A 19,400-nucleotide genomic window follows, 5' to 3' on the forward strand; every position below is an offset into this window, starting at 1 on the left:
CCCCCCCTGTCTCTCCCCCCCTCTCTCCCTCTCTCTCCCCCCTCTACCTCTCTCCCTCCCTCCCTCTCCCTCCCCCTCTCCCTCCCTCCCCCTCTCTCTATCTCTCTCTCTCTCTCTCACTCCCTCTCCCCCCCCCCTCTCTCTCCCTCCCTCTCCCTCCCTCCCCCTCTCTCTATCTCCCTCCCTCTCTCTCTCTCAGTCCCTCTCTCTCCCCCCCTCTCCCTCTCTCCCTCCCTCCCTCTCTCGCTCCTCTCTGTTGCTATGCTGTCTGTTCTCCTACATCAGTTTTAGAAGTAAATGATTCACATCTCTGTGTTAGAAGTGCAGGACAGGGAGGAGAGAGAGAGGGTGAGAGAGGGTGAGAGGGTGAGAGAGGGTGAGAGGGTGAGAGGGGGTGGGGGAGGGATGGGGGTGTTGTTGGAATCAAAATGACCTCCAGGGAAGACGATGAAAAGGCTGTTTGGTCGTTACAGATAAAACAATAAAAAATACATGAAACTTGGAGACATAAAAGACTGAAGAGAGGGGGGGGGGGGGGCATGGCTTCACACCATCAGTTTTAAATTTATAGAAATTAAGTTGTGGAACTTTAAAGGAAGGTTGTTTTATCAACAACAGCTGGATGGATGATGGATGGATGATGGATGGATGATGGATGGATGTTGGATGGATGATGGATGGATGATGGATGGATGGAATTCACAAAAGCATTTTACTTTCTCTCCATCATCATCATCATCATCATCATCATCATCATCGGGGAAATCACCTCTGAACGTTTGTTTTGCGACAACCATTTTGAACATATTACCCTGTGTGTGTGTGTGTGTGTGTGTGTGTGTGTGTGTGTGTATATGTGTGTGTGTGTGTGTGTGTGTATATGTGATGTGTGTGTGTATGTGTGTGTGTGTGTGTGTGTGTGTGTGTGTGTGTGTATATGTGATGTGTGTGTGTGTGTATGTGTGTGTGTGTGTGTGTATATGTGTGTGTGTGTGCGTGTGTATATGTGTGTGTGTGTGTGTGTGTGTGTGTGTGTGTATATGTGTGTGTGTGTGCGTGTGTATATGTGTGTGTGTGTGTGTGTGTGTGTGTGTGTATATGTGTGTGTGTGTGTGTGTGTGTGTGTGTCTTGACCTCACCATGGAGTGGTAGAGCTTGTACTAAACCTATTAGTGGCTGAAGCCAGTTTGAGTCTAAATTACTCTCCCAGAGGCAGCACTTTACTGCCGCTGCAGTGCATTGTGGGAGTCGTCGACCGCGGATCCGTTGTTTTCGTCGTATTAAGAGACTGAAGTCAACCGCGTGACATTCACCTTCCTGTTCGGAGCCGAGACGCTAGCAGCTAGACGCTGCTCCAGAAATGAGGGAAGTTCATGGAAAAAGACGACAATTCTGCCTTGAAGTGACTGGAGGAGACGTGCGGGTGTGATGATCACAGGTTACTTCTTTTGAGAGGTGATTTGGGGGGGATTTTGAAAGTGATTAGTGCATCAAGAAGATATTACGGCTTAAAAAGTGAGTATGTAGGGGCGTGGTTACCCCGTTTGACAGCTCCGTCCTGGTGGGCGGATGTCTTTCTTCCTCCGACTGTCTGGAGATTTCACTTCCCCCCGTCACACCAAGACATCCTGTTTCCTGTCTCCAACATGGCAGCGAGCGTGGAGCCAAACTCGAGGCTTAAAACAGGGTCTTTTGGTCTTTTTACGATGGTGAAACAGATGGTTCTGGGTCCTTTTAAGGGAGGCCTGCGCTCCGTCAGCTCCCATTAGCCACCCCCAACCACAACCCTCTCCGTCACACCTCCGCCCGGTGAGCGAGGGTGAGAATCCCTGTTTGAGTTTCCCTCAAACACACGGGCTCTGTCGAGGGACAGGAAATCCCTCTCTCCATCACCTCTCCACCACCTCTCCATCACCTCTCCATCACCTCGCTCAAAAGATTTCCTTCAAATGTCCTTTCTGACATCACAGAGGTGAGTCACGGCACCTGAGCTGGATCAGGAACACTCTGGCCTCAAGTTCAGAGAGATGGAGAGAGAGAAGGAGAGAGGGAGGGAGCTCAAAGCTGGAGGATCTGCTTCATGTTTGCGTTGTGAAGGTCAGTGATGTGTGCAGCTCTTATTAAAGAAGGTTAAACTTCATTAGATTTCAGGGCAGAGCTTGTGGATCTAATCAAATGAAATAACCCCGTCCACCGCTGTTCAGATGCCACTACAGTCTGAAAGATCCAGAGCGATGAATGCATGAATGCATTAATTAATGAATGAATGCCGCAACGTCCGGCGAATAATGAGGTTCCTTGAAATTCAAAGGAAGCAGCAGGTTGTGCTCTCAGGTGCTGGAGTCAGGTGCCAGTTCCACCCGTGTCACCCTGGAGCACAGCACAGCTTTTGGGAAGTGAAAGGGGAGTTAAATTCCCCTTTTCTGGGAAGGAAAACCAAATGAGTTGGTTTTCCACCAAGGATGGACCCTGAAGGCCAGCTGTGAGGACAGGTTCAAAAAGGAACGAGTCCTTTCACACTCAAGATGGGTGGGGGTGGGGGGATGGTGCGGTCGGAGCAGCCACACGTGTCCTGGGTCGAGGTAATTGGGGCCCAGGAGCAGTGTGGCTGTACGCCTGTTGCTCGTCGATTGGTCTCACGCACGCGCACTCAGCAGAGGATCCCTCGTCATGACCTGCCGTCCACCTGCTCCCGGCCTGCTCCACTTAGCCCCCTCGCCACCATAAACGGATGTTTTTTCAACCCCATCGTCAGTGTCTCTGTGCCCGGAGCTGCCAGGTTGGAGTTTCACTTCAAAAGAAGTAGAAGTTTTGGACTAAAATGACGCCTTCAGAACAAGATAGGAACTAACTGCCGCGGTGATCTGGGTCCCTGCGGTGTTCTCGGCGCAAAGCCCCCAGAGCGAAACTTTGTCTTTCGTCTTTCTCTCGTTGCGAGACCTCCCCTTGTCGCGATTGGTCGACGGACTTCAACCTCCCTTTCTGGGTCAATCTCCTCCTTTTCCAGGTCAACAAGCTTATTTTTTTCTGTAACCGCAACACATGGAGCATTATTTCTATATGTGACCCACTGCAGACTTTAGGTACATTCTGTTGCTTTTGACCTTTTTTTCCGCATCATTTGAAAGTGGAGAATCAGAGCTTCAAAACAAGGTGCCACTTGTGCAAATCAAGCAAATATGTTTTAATGCTATGACTTGTCAATGACGAGGGTGTGGAAAACTGTGTTTCTGAGATAATCACACTCAATGTTTCCCCCCACACTTGGCTTCATTCAGTCAGCTCCCAGAATGCAAATGTGTTGGAGGACCAACAAAGCCGCATGATTACTTGACACCCTGCTGAATGGGAACTGACACCCTGCTGAATGGGGCAATCTCTGCATTGTTCTTGTGTTTTGAGGGAATGTTGAACAGCGTCATGGACACACCCCCTTGTGCCTCCCCCTTCAATGTCCAACTCCAGGTTTTAAAATCCCATCATTTTGCGAAAAAGCCTCGGCTGATTACCTTCGACATCACTGAGTCAGACCCTTTGGCCGACATTCAGCTTTTAAAGACTTTGAAAGCGAACTGAGTTGACAGAGCAAGTAATACGGGCAATTTCAAGCAAGTGCTTGACGGAGCAGTGATTTGTGGCCAAATAATAGAGTTCACAGATTATTTTTCTTCGACAGAGGCTTCTCCTTGTGCTTTCTCTGAGGGGTCACGGGGGGTCACTGGATTCACTGGCTGAACTGAGCCTCGGCAGCTAAAAGACGGTGACGCTGTTTGGCAGAATCCATATCCAATGTGACTGATGAACTTCGCTTTCTTCCACCGACATAAATACTTTTTGACAGAATAAAACAACTCCCAGTGCTGAGCCGACCTTTCTCCTGACTCTCTCCACAACGACAAAATCAAATGAAGGGAGGTGCAGACAAAGCCCCGTGTCCTCCTACGTCAGTCGTAGTCGTAAGAACAGGACGTCTCCAAGCGGTTGTGGCGGCCGAGCGGCACTGGAATGAACGGTGAACGCCCCGGCTGCTGCTCCTCAAGCTCTTTAAGGTGCTTTATTTAAGTGGTTTTAAAGAAGCTGGTAGAGAGGCGGTAGGAAGGTGGAGGCGGTAGTAAGGTGGAGGCGGGGCGGCGGGGTGCTGAGGTTGATGATACTGGGGATGAACAGCCTTTATCCAGCAGCAGGACACTGGATGGGTTTGATTAAAGACGAGCGGCTTAGAGACACAATAAAACAGCACCATGGGAGGTGGAGGTGCAGGTGGAGCGACGGAGGGATGGAGGATTGAGGCGGGGGAGGAAATTGAAAGACTTCACTGACGTCGGTGGAGCACGATCACGGCCCCGCGGACGCCAACTGCATTCAGCAGCGAAAACAAAGAACGTGCACGCGCACACACGCACGCACGCACACACACACACACACACACACACACACACACACACACACACACACACACACACACACACACACACACACACACACACACACACACAGTACATGTGTGTCAGCGTGGTGGTTGTCTCAACCCATGCCCCGTGACGAACAGATCGGCCTCGCAGGCTCCATTCACCATCAGGACAAAGGGTCAAAGGTCAGAGCAGCCGCACCATTTGAATGAAAACATGAAAAAGAAGTTTATGAAAGGAAATGATAATATAATATGATACAATAACCAGGGAGACATGCATGGCAGCTCAACACACTGCTGAACAGAGATAAATATATTATAATACAACATCATGGAAAGAATTCAAATAATAAAGTATAAATTCTATGTGAAATATAATATAATATAATTGAATATAATAATGTAATATAATAACATATAATAAAATATAATGTAATATAATATAATATAATATAATATAATATAATATAATTTGATGGAACATAAACTAATGTAATATAATATTATAAGAAGAAGAATCTTTATTCGTCACACACACCACAACACATGCATTCATGCAGTGACGGCGACACACACACACACACACACACACACACACACACACACACACACACACTTTGGTTGATGCTGGTGAAACGGTTTCTCTGCGTGAAACCATCCTGGCATCCCTTCCTCTGGGGGGCAGTGGGCAGCATTCAACGACGCCCGGGAACCTGGTTCCATACGTCCATCGCTGGTCAGGCCATGATGTTGTGCATGTTTTTGGTCCTTACTGATGGTACATGGAGGAAACCCCATGAGAGCACGAGAGAACATGCAAACTCCACACAGGAAGCACCCTGTGGTGCACCATCTTGCTGTGAGGCAGCAGTGCAATGCACTGTGCCACCACACACACCATAATACCACATCATGTAAAGAAATGAAATAATAAAGAATCAAGTCCATATTTATCTGTAATATGGTAAAAAGTGATGTCATATAATATAATATAATGTAAGATAATATAATATAATAAAATATAATGTAATATCATGAATTTTTTTTTAATATAATATGAGTATAACATACAGAATATATAGTGTATATTATAATATAATGAGATATGACACAGATTATCTCTATTTTGGGATGGAATCTTTATTTGATATTTTGGTTTTAAAGAGGTTCCCTCTTTATGGAGAGAGAGTATTCCACAGAATGACTTTTGTTGTTAAATGTTTGAAAATATTTTATGTGTATTTCAGTTTTCATTTTTATTTAATTTAATAATTGTAAATATTATTCTTTATTTATTTTATTTTGTTTGAGGTTTTAACTGAACTTGTACAGTGCAAATAGCATTTTATACATACACATGTTTCACAGGATTTCATCTAAAAACAGCAATTTAAAAATAAAACATGCACAGACACACACACACACACACACACACACACACACACACACACACACACTTGAAGTGTGTGATATTTTTGTTTGTTTTCTGTTATTTTACTTCTCTATGATTGAACTGTTTTGGAAAAACTCCATGTGACTAGTAACGTCAATAGAATGTCCTGGAAAGAAAGTTATTATGGAAAAAGGAGAAAAAGGGAGGGAGAGAGAGACATAGAGAGAGAGAGACAGAGAGAGAGAGACAGAGAGAGAAACAGAGAGAGAGATTATTGGACGTGCCGCAGTGAGGGAACATCGAAAAACGGCTGGATGCTGGAACTATTATCTTCTCTACTGGAAATGGAGGGAGGGAGGGGGAGAGAGGGAGGGAGGGATGGATACGATGGAGGGATGAGGTATATCAGTCTCTCCTGCAGTGCCCTCCTGGACCCCTAGGGGCCCATGGACAACAGGTTGCTGCAGTTCGTTCTGATTTCTCTAAATTTCAAGATAGAATCGTAGAGTTTCTTGAAGAGATTTAAGTCCCTCGAAAAGAATGAGTCTTAATGCTCTCGGGACATTTGCTTTTTTAGAAAAAGACGGAAGAATTGCTGTGTTTTAATAATGGTTCCTTCTCTCTCCCTCAGGTATACTAAAATGAAGACAGCCACCAACATCTACATCTTCAACTTGGCTCTGGCAGATTCTCTGGTTTTGGCCACTTTACCATTTCAGGTCAGTCAGGTCAGGGTTCGACCACATTACTTTATCATGTGACGGGGATGGTAGCTCAGGAGGTAGAGCTGGTGGTCTAGTCATCTAAAGGTTGCTGGTTGGATCCCAGGCTCCTCCTGCTAGCATGCTGTAGTGTCCTTGAGCAAGACACTTAACCCCTCATTGCTCCTGATGGCTGCGTCCGTCGGTGTTTGAACAATTGTAAGTCGCTTTGGATAAAAGCGTCTGCTAAATGACTAAATGTAAATGTAATGTAAATGTTATCAGAAAAAATATATAAAACCTATTATAAGAATGAATATTCTTTAAAAAATATATATTGAGCATTGTAGAAAATATATTTCCTACAACAGGTCTTAATGTACTTATTGTGTTTTCTAAAATATGAACTGACACTTTAAGATGCGATCATGGAGTTTTGAATGTGCTTAGCTGCCGATAATGATTCCTCAAAATAATCATCAGTATAATGCTATACATACAACTATTCAAGTACAAAAGACAGGAAGATAATATTAATGCAGGAAGATACTGTGTGTTTTCCAGGGTACAGATGTGTTTCTGGGTTTCTGGCCTTTTGGGAACGCTCTGTGCAAGGCGGTGGTGTCCATCGACTACTACAACATGTTCACCAGCACCTTCACGCTCACTGTGATGAGCATGGACCGCTACGTGGCCGTGTGCCACCCCGTCAAAGCCCTGGACATGAGGACGCCGCACAAGGCCAAGGTGGACTGCGATCACACTGCTGTCACACTGCTTTTACACTGCTGTTACACTGCTTTTACACTGCTGTTTCATGGCTATTATACTGTTATTATATGTTATTACACTGTTATTACATTGTTATTACCATACTACTACAGGCTATTAAGATTCAAGATTTCAAGATTCAAGAGGTTTATTTGTCACATGGATATAGATACTTTCATACACATACATACGTTTATACATACATGCAGTGAAATGTCTTTACAACGCACCCAGAGATTATGCACAATAGTTACGAAACCAAACATAATATCTAACCTAATTCCTACCTAGCAACTAACTGAACTAACTGGTTCCTAAAATGTAATGAAGTTAGTGAATAGAATAATCGTCGTTGATCAGGTCCACCACTACAGTGTCGTCAGCAAACTTGATGATGGTGCTGGAGCTGGACCTGGCCACACAGTCATGTGTGTACTGGGAGTACAGTAGGGGGCTGAGGACGCAGCCCTGGGGTGATTCTGTGTTCAGAGTGAAGGAGCTTGACATGTGCCTCCCAAACCCTAACCACCTGAGGCCGGGCTGAGAGGAAGTCCAGGATCCAGACACACAACGGAGTGCTCAGTCCTAGCTCCTGCAGCTCGACAGCCAGTCTGGTGGGGACTATGGTATTGAAAGTTGAATTATAGTCTATGAACAGCAATCTCACATGGGCCCCCTTCCGGCCATCCAGGTGCGTGAGCGTGATGTGCAATACTTGTGAGACTGCATCGTTCGTTGATCTGCAGCGGTTCCAAGGCGCGGGGACAGTGAGGCGCAGATGTAATCCTTAATCAGCCTCTCGAAGCACTTCATGACCACCGAGGCTATGGCCACCGGACGGTAGTCATTCAGGCAGGCTGGAGAGGTGATCTTCGACACAGGGATGATGGTGGACCTCTTGAAGCAGGACGGGACCACCGACTCGGCCAGGGAGGCATTGAATATCCTAGTAAACACCGGGGCTAGCTGGTTACCACAGGACTTCAGTACTTGCCCAGATATGCCATCTGGGCCCGCAGCTTTCCGGGTGTTCACCCGCATCAGAGCCCTCCTGACGTCATACTCAGACACTGACAGTGCACGCTCATCCTCAGCGGTGTAACTCCAATTAGCCAGTGAGATAGCGGTGTTCTTGCCAGACTCAAACTGCGCAAAAAAGGACTTCAGTTCGTTGGCTCAGGAGGCGTCCATACTCGTGGCTGGGGAGGAGCTTCTGTTGTAGTTTATAATAGTCTGCAGCCCCTGCCACAAGCGTCTGGTGTCCTGTTGCTCCATCTGTCGCTCCACTCTGTCCCTATACATCCATTTAGCGTCCTTCACCGCTCTCTGCAGTTTGTACAATGCTGCTTTGTAATTTTCCATATTCCTGGATACCAGACCTTTGTTGTAAGCTGCCGTGCGAGCATTCAGAGCGCCGCAGATGGATTTGACGACCCACGGCTTCTGGTTCGGAAATACGCAAACTGGGGACGATGCTGTCCGCTAACGTAGCTATGAAGCTCGTAGCTACTTCTGTTAACTCGTTGACGTCACTGGAACTTTATTGGAACATGTCCCAGTCGACATCAGTCAGAGCTGAAGCGCAGTCTCTGATTGGTCCGACCACCACCCCACTCAATTATTGATGTTGCTGTTGAGAGCGTTGGTAGTAGTGGTAGTGGTAGTAGCAGTAGTAGGAGTAGTAGTAGCAGCAGTAGTAGTAGTAGTAGTAGTAGCAGTAGTAGTAGTAGTAGTAGTAGAAGTAGTACAGTCGTACCTCGACTTACGACTGTAATTGGTTCAATAAGAACGGTCGTATGTTAAAACAGTCGAAGCAATTTTTCCCATACGAATTATGAAATCATGAAGCGTGAAAATAAACAAAATACACAGAACAAACACAGTAAATATGAAAAGAATATCCATAAGCCACGAACTACGTGCACACACCATGTAGATCGCCCCGCTGACTGACTGCTGACTGGCCGCTGATGCGCCAACTGCAAATTTCCACGGTCGTTTCTTCGAGCAGTTGATACAAATTTTGGCGACTATGGCTGCTGGTATCTTTGATTAGTGGTAAGTAGATGTGGTCCTAAGTCCAGGTACCACTGTAATCCCAGTGAAACTACAAATAATTCAGGATTGTGTTCGGCTACAAATCAAGAGGAGCACGAGGAGCAAACAGAGCCAGTGTCTTCCAGACTTCCTCCTGAGCTCCAGACCTCCTCCAGACCTCTTCCAGACCTCCTCTTGACGTCCAGACCTCCTCCAGACCTCCAGACCTCCTCCAGACCTCCAGACCTCCTCCAGACCTCCAGACCTCCTCCAGACCTCCAGATCTCCTCCAGACCATTCATTCTGATCAGTTTGGAGACGCTTGTTCATGAGTCTGATTAAAAGTATGTCAATTCACTCTTAGTAGTATAATCAAGTGATTGGCTGCAGCGCAAAATCAGGTCTCTCTCCTTGTCTCTTCTCTACCTCCCCCCTCTCTCCTTCTCTCTCCCCCCTCCCTCCCTCCATCTCCCTCTCCCTCTCTCTCCCCTCTCTCCCCTCCCTGCCCCTCTCTCCCCCCTCTCTCTCCATCTCCCTCTCCCTCTCCCTCTCTCTCCCCCTCTCTCTCCCTCCATCTCCCTCTCCCTCCCTCCATCTCTTTCCCCCTCTCTCTCTCTCTCTCCTCAAATAAAACACAAAAACAACCAGGTCAAATAAAAGTGAATCTAAAAATGAACGAACTAAAGTAAAACTCAGAGAAGGAGAAAAATGACTTTGACATTTACGTTTCAACGGCGATGGCGACGTTGAGGTGGAGCAGATGGAGGCTCCTGCAGAGCTGCAGCTCATTTCTCTGCTTTTATTCTTTTATTCTTCTTTGCCTTCGTGCGACGTCATGTCGAGCCGGTGCAAATAGAGAGATCCCCGCTTCTCCACCTCAATGACAAATGTGCCTGGTGGTGCATGCGACGGAGCCCGGGACGCGGACGTGGACGAGCGTCCGTGCAGACGGGCGGGATCCCGTGCCGGGGGCCTGGACAAGATGACCGTCGTGCCGCTCTGAAGGCGTTGCTTCCTGTGCTTCCAGGTGGTGAACATCTGCGTCTGGGTCCTGGCGTCGGCCATCGGAGTTCCAGCGATGGTGATGGGAGACGTGGAGGTGGAGATGGAGCACAACAGTGAGCCCGCATGCACACACACACACACACACACACACACACACACACACACACACATAAAGCATGACGCAGCTCGGGGCGTTTGTGTGAATTTTAATCACGGTTATTACGGGAAACAGCAGCGGCATGAAAAAACTGCCGACAGAGGCAGATTTCCACCTGATGGAGGAAGAGGAGGAGGGGGACGGGGAGGGGAATCAGGAGGCGGGTGCGGGTGGGGTTCGTCAGACAGAGACTGTCGTGTTGCCGCGTTGTAACATTAACATCTCAAGGACACCGTCCGCAGGCCACAGCTTCCTCCCGCAGGAGGCTTAACTCCACCTGTCGTTTCTCGCCGGCTGACCTCCGTCCTCTCCGCACCCACCTCCTTCTGTCTGTGGGGCGACCATGATGCCTCCCCGCTCGCCCCACGCACCGTCAAATCGAATCCAGGCGTGTCCCCGCATCATGTGGTTCGCCCCCCCCTCGGCCTGGCCGACTCTGTCCTCGTTATGTTACGTCTGATTATGCTCTCGCGGGCGGTGGGGCAGCCGCCGCCGCCGCCGCCGCGTTCTTCGACCTCCGTCCTCTCCCGGGCAGCCTTCAGGAGGCGGCGTGGCTCCGCGGCTCGTCTGGTAATCTCAGGATTGCTCCTTCTGGTCGCACGTCGCAGTGCCCCTGCGGTGACCCTGCATCGCTGAATGCACCCCATCAGCCGTCTCCAGCGCGCGCCTTTTATCTGATCCCGCTCGGATTCCCCGCTCAGCCTCGTCAAAACGGCACTAAACTCCCCCGACACCCCGCGGGGCTCCACCGGACAAGGTGGCGCTCCCAACCATCTTCTGTAATTTCTCCACCCACGTTTAGATTTACCAGCCGGTAATGACCTCTCAATGCACTCCACACCTTCCATTACATCGATCAGACGCTTTTATCCAAAGCGACTTACAATCATTCAAACAGCGACGGAGGCAGACATCAGGAGCAATGAGGGGTTAAGTGTCTTGCTCAAGGACACTACAGCATGCTAACAGGAGGAGCCTGGGATGGAACCAGCAACCTTTAGATTACTAGACGACCAGCTCTACCTCCTGAGCTACCATCTACATGAAGTGACTCATCCGTCGGAACGAAAACCGGCACCACCTGCACCACCTGCCCCGCACCAAGCAACAAACTGCAGGAAGAGCTTGTTTTGACCTTCCTTCCCGACTATTTAAGATCGTCACTCAACTTCCCTAATAGCCTACGTGAGAATGGCGCGGTCGTCATGATTGTGGCCATATTGTCCATGTCCGCTCTAATGGGAGGAAGCCGCATGCCCCCCTCCGACATCTCTCAACCTACTTAGACGTCTTAATTATCTCTTCCATCACCCTAGCAACAGCTAAGGGTGGAAAGGTACAGCCGGTGAAGAAGCTAAACGCCTTTCTCAACAGGCGATGTGCCACTGAGCCAGAGATGCGACATGGAGATACATTGTCTCCCCCTTTGCTCCTTGAATTTGGTTCCGAATCCAACTGCTGTGCTCCGAGCACCTGGAAAACCCCGAAATTCCTGCTCTCTGTGCCGAGGCCTCAATTCACCGTTTCACCCTCATATATCGCACCGGCCGTCATGGCACCGTCAGGAACACCTTCCCTTCTACATGAAGAAGACATCGTTGGAATAACTCCCTTTATCCAAACTGCTGCCGCTCCTAAGAACCACTGCGGCAAACCAGGTTGGAGTCGTCAGGACCAGGCTCCCCATGGAGCGGGAGGGGACGCCGCACGGCTCACAACCTTTGACGCCTCCCTCCACCTCCCTCCACCTCCGTGTGCTGACGTTCCACATCCCTCCATTCTACGGCTCTTCTGGCAGCACCAGCTCCCGCCGCTGCTCGCCGCCCGCCTCCAGCCCCTGCAAGGACCACGTCCAGGTGTTTCCACGTCCTCCCACCGTCACTGCGCTGCCGCTCCGCCCTGGGAAGCATGTGCCGCGGGCTGAAGGCTCCTCGAGATGTCGTCGTCGTGCTACACCTCTGCTCTGAGGAGAAAACGAGGAACGAACGTCTGAGTCGCTTCACTTTGAACATGACTCTGTTTGTTTCCTGTCCAGTTGAGCGTCTCCTACGCGGGGGATTGGTGTAGTCCCCCGTCAGTCAATCACAATCACAATCGCAATCAGCATCAGTTCATTCCACCCGGTCCGTTGACATGTACCAGGACTTTGGCATTGTGAGGATCGCTGCGTTTCTATAGAGAATTTGCATAAAAAGATGCAAAAAAACCCCATTCATATTCTCAAAAGAATAAAATATCAAAGGAAACGCCCCACCGATGTCAAGCAGGTTCGATGATGATGTCACAAAGCTTCTTACGTCTTGCTTTTAAAACTTCGACGTGCAGGTGATGCAGGAACGGCTACTTCCGGTCAAATTTCATCTGTTTTTCACTAATTGCTGCTCGGAATGTGGATAGATTGGGATCAAACTTGAACGACAAGATGTCTGAGACGTCCCGGCTCTAACAAGACCTCGACAGTGTCCGTGGGTTGTCCTGTTCCAGACACTTTTTCCACGAAAAGTGCCAAGCAGAAAAATCATAATCATAATCGGAACAATAACAATGTGTTTCCATCCCGGTGAGATGGATCCATGGTTAAGAAAAACAAAACAGAAAAATACAAATGTACAGAAAATGTCAAATATATTTTAATATAAAGTATAAAGTGCAAGGTGTTATTTACTACTAAGTTATTACAGTTGTACATTAATTACTGACTCTTCCAAAGAAGGATGGATGATGGATGATGGATGATGGATGGATGATGGATGGATGATGGATGATGGATGATGGATGATGGATGATTGATGATGGATGGATGATGGATGATGGATGATTGATGGAATCCTCTTACTCACTCCATCTCTTGATAATGGAAGCATCCTTCCCTGAAGAGGCTGCCAAGATGGAATCACATTTCTATTTCACTTCCTCTTCATCGCAGCCACCTGAGTCCCTGCCCGTCCATGGGATGGAGTAAGGGGGGGGAGGGAGGGAGGGAAAGCATGTTTGAACGATTTGCTCCAACGCAGAAGAGTCAGAGTCTCCAGCTACTTCATACATCCAATCATCCAACATCCCTCCATTTACCTATCTGTCCACACACTGATCAGCCACAACATTAAACCAGTGACAGGTGAAGTGAGTAACATTGATCATCTGGCACCTGTCAAGGTGTGGGATATATTATTACTTTATATAAATGTTATATATATATATATATATATATTATTAATTATTATTATTGTTATTATTATTATTATTATTATTATTATTATTATTATTATTATTATTATTATTATTGTTGTTGTTGTTGTTGTTATTATTATTATTATTATTATTATTATTATTATTATTATTATTATACTGTTACCAGATACCACAGGACACCTTCAGAGTCTGGTGGAGTCCATGCCGCCACGTCACAGCTGTTCTGGGGACAGTATTAGTGATATTAGTGGTGTTTTTAATGGGGTGTGTGATGGGTGTGTGGCGGCTACTCTTCCTGTTTCTCTGCATCACTCTTTTCTTGCATCTCTCTCTCTCTGCATCACGGATGCTGCTGTCTCCTACTCTGTTTCTCTCATTCTATTTTTAGTCCTGTGGGTTCTCTTGTTCTCCTCCCTCTATCCCCCCCCCACCTCCCTCTACCTCTGCCCCCCTCCCTCCCTCTCTCTCTCTCAGTATAGACGAAGGAAAAGTTATAGCTGTGTTTTATTTCGATCAGACCGACTCCCTGCGTCTGAACAATTATCCCTGAATTCCCTCATTTCTCAGGTGCTAGGCTAGCTGATCCCATCTGCAGCCATGCATTGGGCTAACACAGCTAGCCTGCAGAGAAGTGTAACTCGCTGCCTGATCCTTTAACAGGAGTAACTTGCTCCGTCCATCCCTCCACCCTTCAGATGAGAGGAGAGCCGACTCCCTCCTTTCCTCCGGGGGAGCGATGGAAAGACGGAGGTATAGAATCAGCTTCAACCTCCGAGCGGATAAAACCTGATGTCACAGCAAACTGAAAGGATTACATCCAACGACAGTAAACAACAGCAAGTGGAATAAAACAAAAAACAAATATTTGTAGATTTAATTTCATTTTTTTATTGCTAAATTCATAATTTATTCATGGTACATATTTTTAGAAAATGGTCATGTTATTGACATCAAGCCACAGATCCAGGTCCAGGTGGTTTGCACAGTCATTTCTCTTTTTATTCATCAGATCCTGTCGCTTGTTATTGACCCATGACGCTGCGATCCAGTTCCACAATCAATTCTATTTGTCATTTTCTGGAGTCACGGTAGATCTTTTTCTTCTGTTCTCCTCCATCCTCTCCTCCTCTCCTCCCCTCGCTGGTCCTTTCCTCTTCTCTTCACCGTGTCAGTTGTTTTGAAACTAAATCGCCGTCTAACGTTGACAGAATGAAAGGGATATTTCTGGAATTCCACTCAACAGAGCTGAAGCGACCCTTGACCTCCTGCTTGGTCCTCCCTCGCTTGACGTGCGTGTGACACCGACTGAACCAAACCGAACAAGAGCCGAAAAAATGGAACAACTTTTTTTTACCAAGCGAGTCGCCAAGAACCGACTCTGCAAAAACAATCACAGCTTTCATGGCTGCCTTGTGTTGTGGGCAGGGACACGTCCCCAAAACCATCAACACTCATTTATTCTCAGTTCACTGGGGAGGCTGCGGCGGTCTGTGATATATATATATATATATATATATATATATATATATATATATATATATATATATATATATATATATATATATATATATATATATATATATATATATATATATATATATATGTGTATATATATACATATATAGATAAGGAGGGTTTGAAATTCGTCCTGAGTTTAAAGAGATGAAATGAATCCAACAACCCTCCAGTAGAGGCACCACCACGCTCCGTCCTCCAGGACCAGAACCCACTGGGAATGGAATCGTTAATGAGGTGTTTGCTGTTGTTTTTGTTGTTACAGGTTGTTGTTGCTGTATTTTTGTTGTTGTTGCTGTTGTTGTTTTTTGTGTTGTTGTTGTTGTATTGTCATTGTTGTTGTTGCTGCTGCTGTTGTTATTGCTGTTGTTGTTGTTGTTCTTGTTATGTTATTGTTGTTGTTGTTGTTGTTGTCATTGTTGTGTGTTTTTGTTGTTGTTTCTGCTGTTGTTGCTGTTGTTATATTGTTGTTGATGTTGCAGTTGTTGTATTGTTGTTGTTGTTGCTGTTGTTGTTGTTACTGTTGTTGTATTGTTGTTGTTGTTGTTGTATTGTTGTTGTTGCTATTGTTGTATTGTTGTTGTTGCTGTTGTTGTTGTATTGTTGTTGTTGTTGCTGTTGTTGTTGCTGTTATTGTTGTTGTTGTTGCTGTTGTTGTTTTTGCTGTTGTATTGTTGTTGTTGCTGTTGCCGTATTGCTATTGTTGTTGCTGTTGCTGTTGTTGCTGGTGATGTTGTTGTTGCTTTTGTTGTTGTTGTTGCTGCTGTTGTTGCTGGTGCTGTTGTTGTTGTTGTTGTTGTTGTTGTTGTTGTTGTTGTTGCTGATGTTGTTGTTGTATTGTTGTTGTTTTTGTTGTTGTTGTGTATGTGTGTGTGTGTGTGTGTGTGTGTGTGTGTGTGTGTGTGTGTGTGTGTGTGTGTGTGCGTGTGTATGTGTGTGTGGTGTGTGTGTGTGTGTGTGTGTGTGTGTGTGTGTGGTGTGTGTGTGTATATGTGTGTGGTGTGTGTGTGTGTGTGTGTGTGTGTGTGTGTGTGTGTGTGTGTGTGTGTGGTGTTTGTGTGTGTGTGTTTACATGTGTGTCACTCTGCTCCTGCAGTAGAATCTTTAATGGAGTTTTATTCCTGAACTGACACATTATACTGACAGACAGAGAGCACCATGGGGGTGATGGAGGTGGAGGGAGAAGTGAGAGCAGGAAGAAGGAGATGGAATCAAATTAAAAAGCTTCCAGAGACGCTGTCAAAGCGATGACTTCCAGCCTCCAGCTCTAGTGTGTGTGTGTTAATAATAATAATAATAATAATAATAATAATAATAATAATAATAATAATAATAATTATTATTATTATTATTATTATTATTATTATTATTATTATAATAATAATAATTATTATTATTATTATTATTATTATTAGTAGTAGTAGTAGTAGTAGTAGTTGTAGTAATAGTAGTAGTATTAGGATGTGCATATTATTATGCACATCCTGATACACATCCAGATACTGATCCTAATACACATCTTGATACACATCTTGATGCACATCCTAATACACATCCTAATACACATCCTGATGCACATCCTGATGTACATCCCGATACACATCCTAATACACACCCTGATACACATCCTAATACACACCCTGATACACATCCTAATACACACCCTGATATACATCCTAATACGCATCCTGATACGCTTCCTGATTCACATCCTGATTCACATCCTGATACACATGCACCTACAGAGCTGCATGTTCCTTCCACCGCATCCCAGCAGTCTGAAGCAGCAGCGTAGCATGTTAATTAGCGACTGATCGATAGGAACAAGGTTTTTAAATCAATTCTCCTGGAAATGGAACAAGGGAATTGTTCAGCTCATTTTTTATTTCAAGGACAATTTATTCTCGTGGTCCTGCTTTAATCAGTGGAGGGTGAGTTTCCTATGATGCTGCCTGTTAGTGCTGACACAGCCCCGCAACCACCCAAGGTGTAACAAGTGTTGTAGTGTAGTGTTGATATTTGGTTGCTTTTTGAGTGTGACACCTGTGAAGAGCTGCTTCTAGAGCTGCATGTGTGTAGTGTATGAGCTGTGACGGCTCCAGTAAAAACAGCGTCAGCAGCTGGAAATGTTTCAACGTCCGTGCTGTGCAGGTCGTGTAGAGACAGAACAGAATGAAACACAAGGTTTGAAAAACAAACTGCCTTCACATAAGCGCTCCATCCGTGTGCCGGATTCCTGTTCCAGCTGACTGACTTATTTCCTGCTCCCCCGTCGCAATCGATGGCGCCCCCACGCCGCTCCCCCCGGGGGCTGGTGTTTGTGATCAATGGGCGGCAATAACTCTGGAGGTTATGGGTTCAAATCCCAGCGGTGCAGAGTTTGAGCCATAAATCTGATTTGTAACAGCGTTAAATAAAGTCGTACATCACACGACGCCACGTCACTGCCTTCGATTATTCCTTTTATCGCGGCTTTTAGCGTCCGGTGTTTATATCTGTGTGTACCTGTGTGTGTGTGTGGTTAGTCTACATACAGTATATTCTCGCAAATACACATCTCTATTCATAAATAAAAAAATATATATATGCAGTATACATATATAGTATCATCATCATGCTGTTTCTAGTATTTGCATACAATTTCCAGCTTTCTAAAAATGTGTTAGTGATTCAAGAAAACCCTTGAATGTGATTCATTGATCATTGAAAATGTCAGAGAAGCTGAAATAGGAGTGAGGAAGCCCCAAAGGGACCATGGCAAGAAAACATATTGGATGAATTGGTAAATACAGCATTTGGTGGTTGATTCAGATGTGAAAACGAAAGAACAGCTGCAGGCAGAGACCTCATCACATCACAAATGAAAGACATTTCAGCTGCTACGATTGGTGAATACGCAAACATGCATACTTTTCGCTTTTTAATTACACAGGTTTTCTCGGGTTGAATTCCAAAAATATCCTACAAATGTAGAACATTTGAGTCATTTGGGTATTTTTCAGTATCGGCTGTTTTTGTTCATGTTTGAAGAAATAAATGTACAGAGTTGAGCTGTAATTTGAAAAATAAACAGGATTTATTGCATTGTATGAATAGTGGTTTTGATAGTAGAACTTAAACTGATATTTTTAATATTGGGAGAACAGGAAGCTGAATGCCAACTAGCCAATTAGCCCTCCAACCAATGAGCTCTGAGAAGGAGGTTTTCCTGCTGTCAGAGGGTGTGGCACTCAAGACCAAAAATAACACCACTCAAAATAATAATATTTGCTCAAATGTACCCGAGCTCGTCTGAGTAAAGCCTCACTCTGCTCCCTGGATTGCTCATATTCCTGACGATACCCCTTCCCCCCGTCCGTTCTCTCCTCCCTCCCAGGCGTGGAGTGCATCGTGGTCCTGCCCGAGCCCCGGAGCTACTGGGACCCGGTCTTCGGCACCTGCGTCTTCCTCTTCTCCTTCCTCATCCCCGTGGCCATCATCAGCATCTGCTACAGCCTGATGGTGAAGCGCCTGCGCAGCGTCCGCATCCTATCGGGCTCCAAGGAGAAGGACCGCAACCTGCGCCGCATCACCCGCATGGTGCTGGTGGTGGTGGCGGCCTTTGTCGTGTGCTGGACGCCCGTGCAGATCATGGCGCTGGCCCAGTCACTGGGCTTCAACCTGGGCAGCCTGTTCACGCTGGTGCTGATGCACTTCTGCATCGCGCTGGGCTACGTCAACAGCAGCCTGAACCCGGTGCTCTACGCCTTCCTGGACGAGAACTTCAAGCGCTGCTTCCGCGAGTTCTGCAACCCGTCGCCCTTCCGCCTGGACACGCAGCAGTCCGGGAGGATGAGGAGCATCGCCCGCGAGGTGGCGGCCGCCTACAGCTGCAAGGGCGCCGACGGCGGGGGTCCAGGCGGGGGGAACCCCAACCCCGCATGACTAGGCGTGGAGCTCCCACTGGTGGGGGTGGAACCCCCCCGCAGGGGAGACAACCCGGGGACCGGCAACTCCAACACAGAGCTCACCCAGATCACGGCGCTATAGCGGCACGAGCCCCCCTGCCCAAGGACTCGGAAGCTGGCCTGGGGTGGGGGGGAGGGTGCAGGGAGAGCGGAGGAGGGGCTGGAGGGGAAGAGGATCTAGGAATGGACCACTGGGCCAGGGGGGAGGCGAGGGCGGAGCATCAGGAACAGGATCTTGGAGGTGTTGGATCTTCGGAACATGATACCGGTC

At 46.8% G+C, this 19,400-nt stretch overlaps 1 protein-coding gene across 1 annotated transcript in view; it reads left to right on the forward strand.

Annotated features, from left to right (window-relative positions):
* The window catches only part of oprl1 (opiate receptor-like 1), a gene marked incomplete at both ends in the record, with an annotated part of 48,907 nt that extends 29,801 nt beyond the window's left edge, over nt 1-19,106 (forward strand). The window contains 4 exons of the mRNA XM_080015160.1: nt 6,436-6,523; nt 7,070-7,252; nt 10,341-10,431; nt 18,559-19,106. Coding sequence (XP_079871286.1) covers nt 6,436-6,523; nt 7,070-7,252; nt 10,341-10,431; nt 18,559-19,106 — 910 coding nt within the window. The remainder of the gene's footprint in view (nt 1-6,435; nt 6,524-7,069; nt 7,253-10,340; nt 10,432-18,558) is intronic.
* Between the last annotated feature and the right edge of the window lie 294 nt (nt 19,107-19,400).

Source organism: Zeus faber (assembly GCF_960531495.2).
Source record: "Zeus faber genome assembly, chromosome: 15".
Lineage (NCBI taxonomy): Eukaryota > Metazoa > Chordata > Actinopteri > Zeiformes > Zeidae > Zeus > Zeus faber.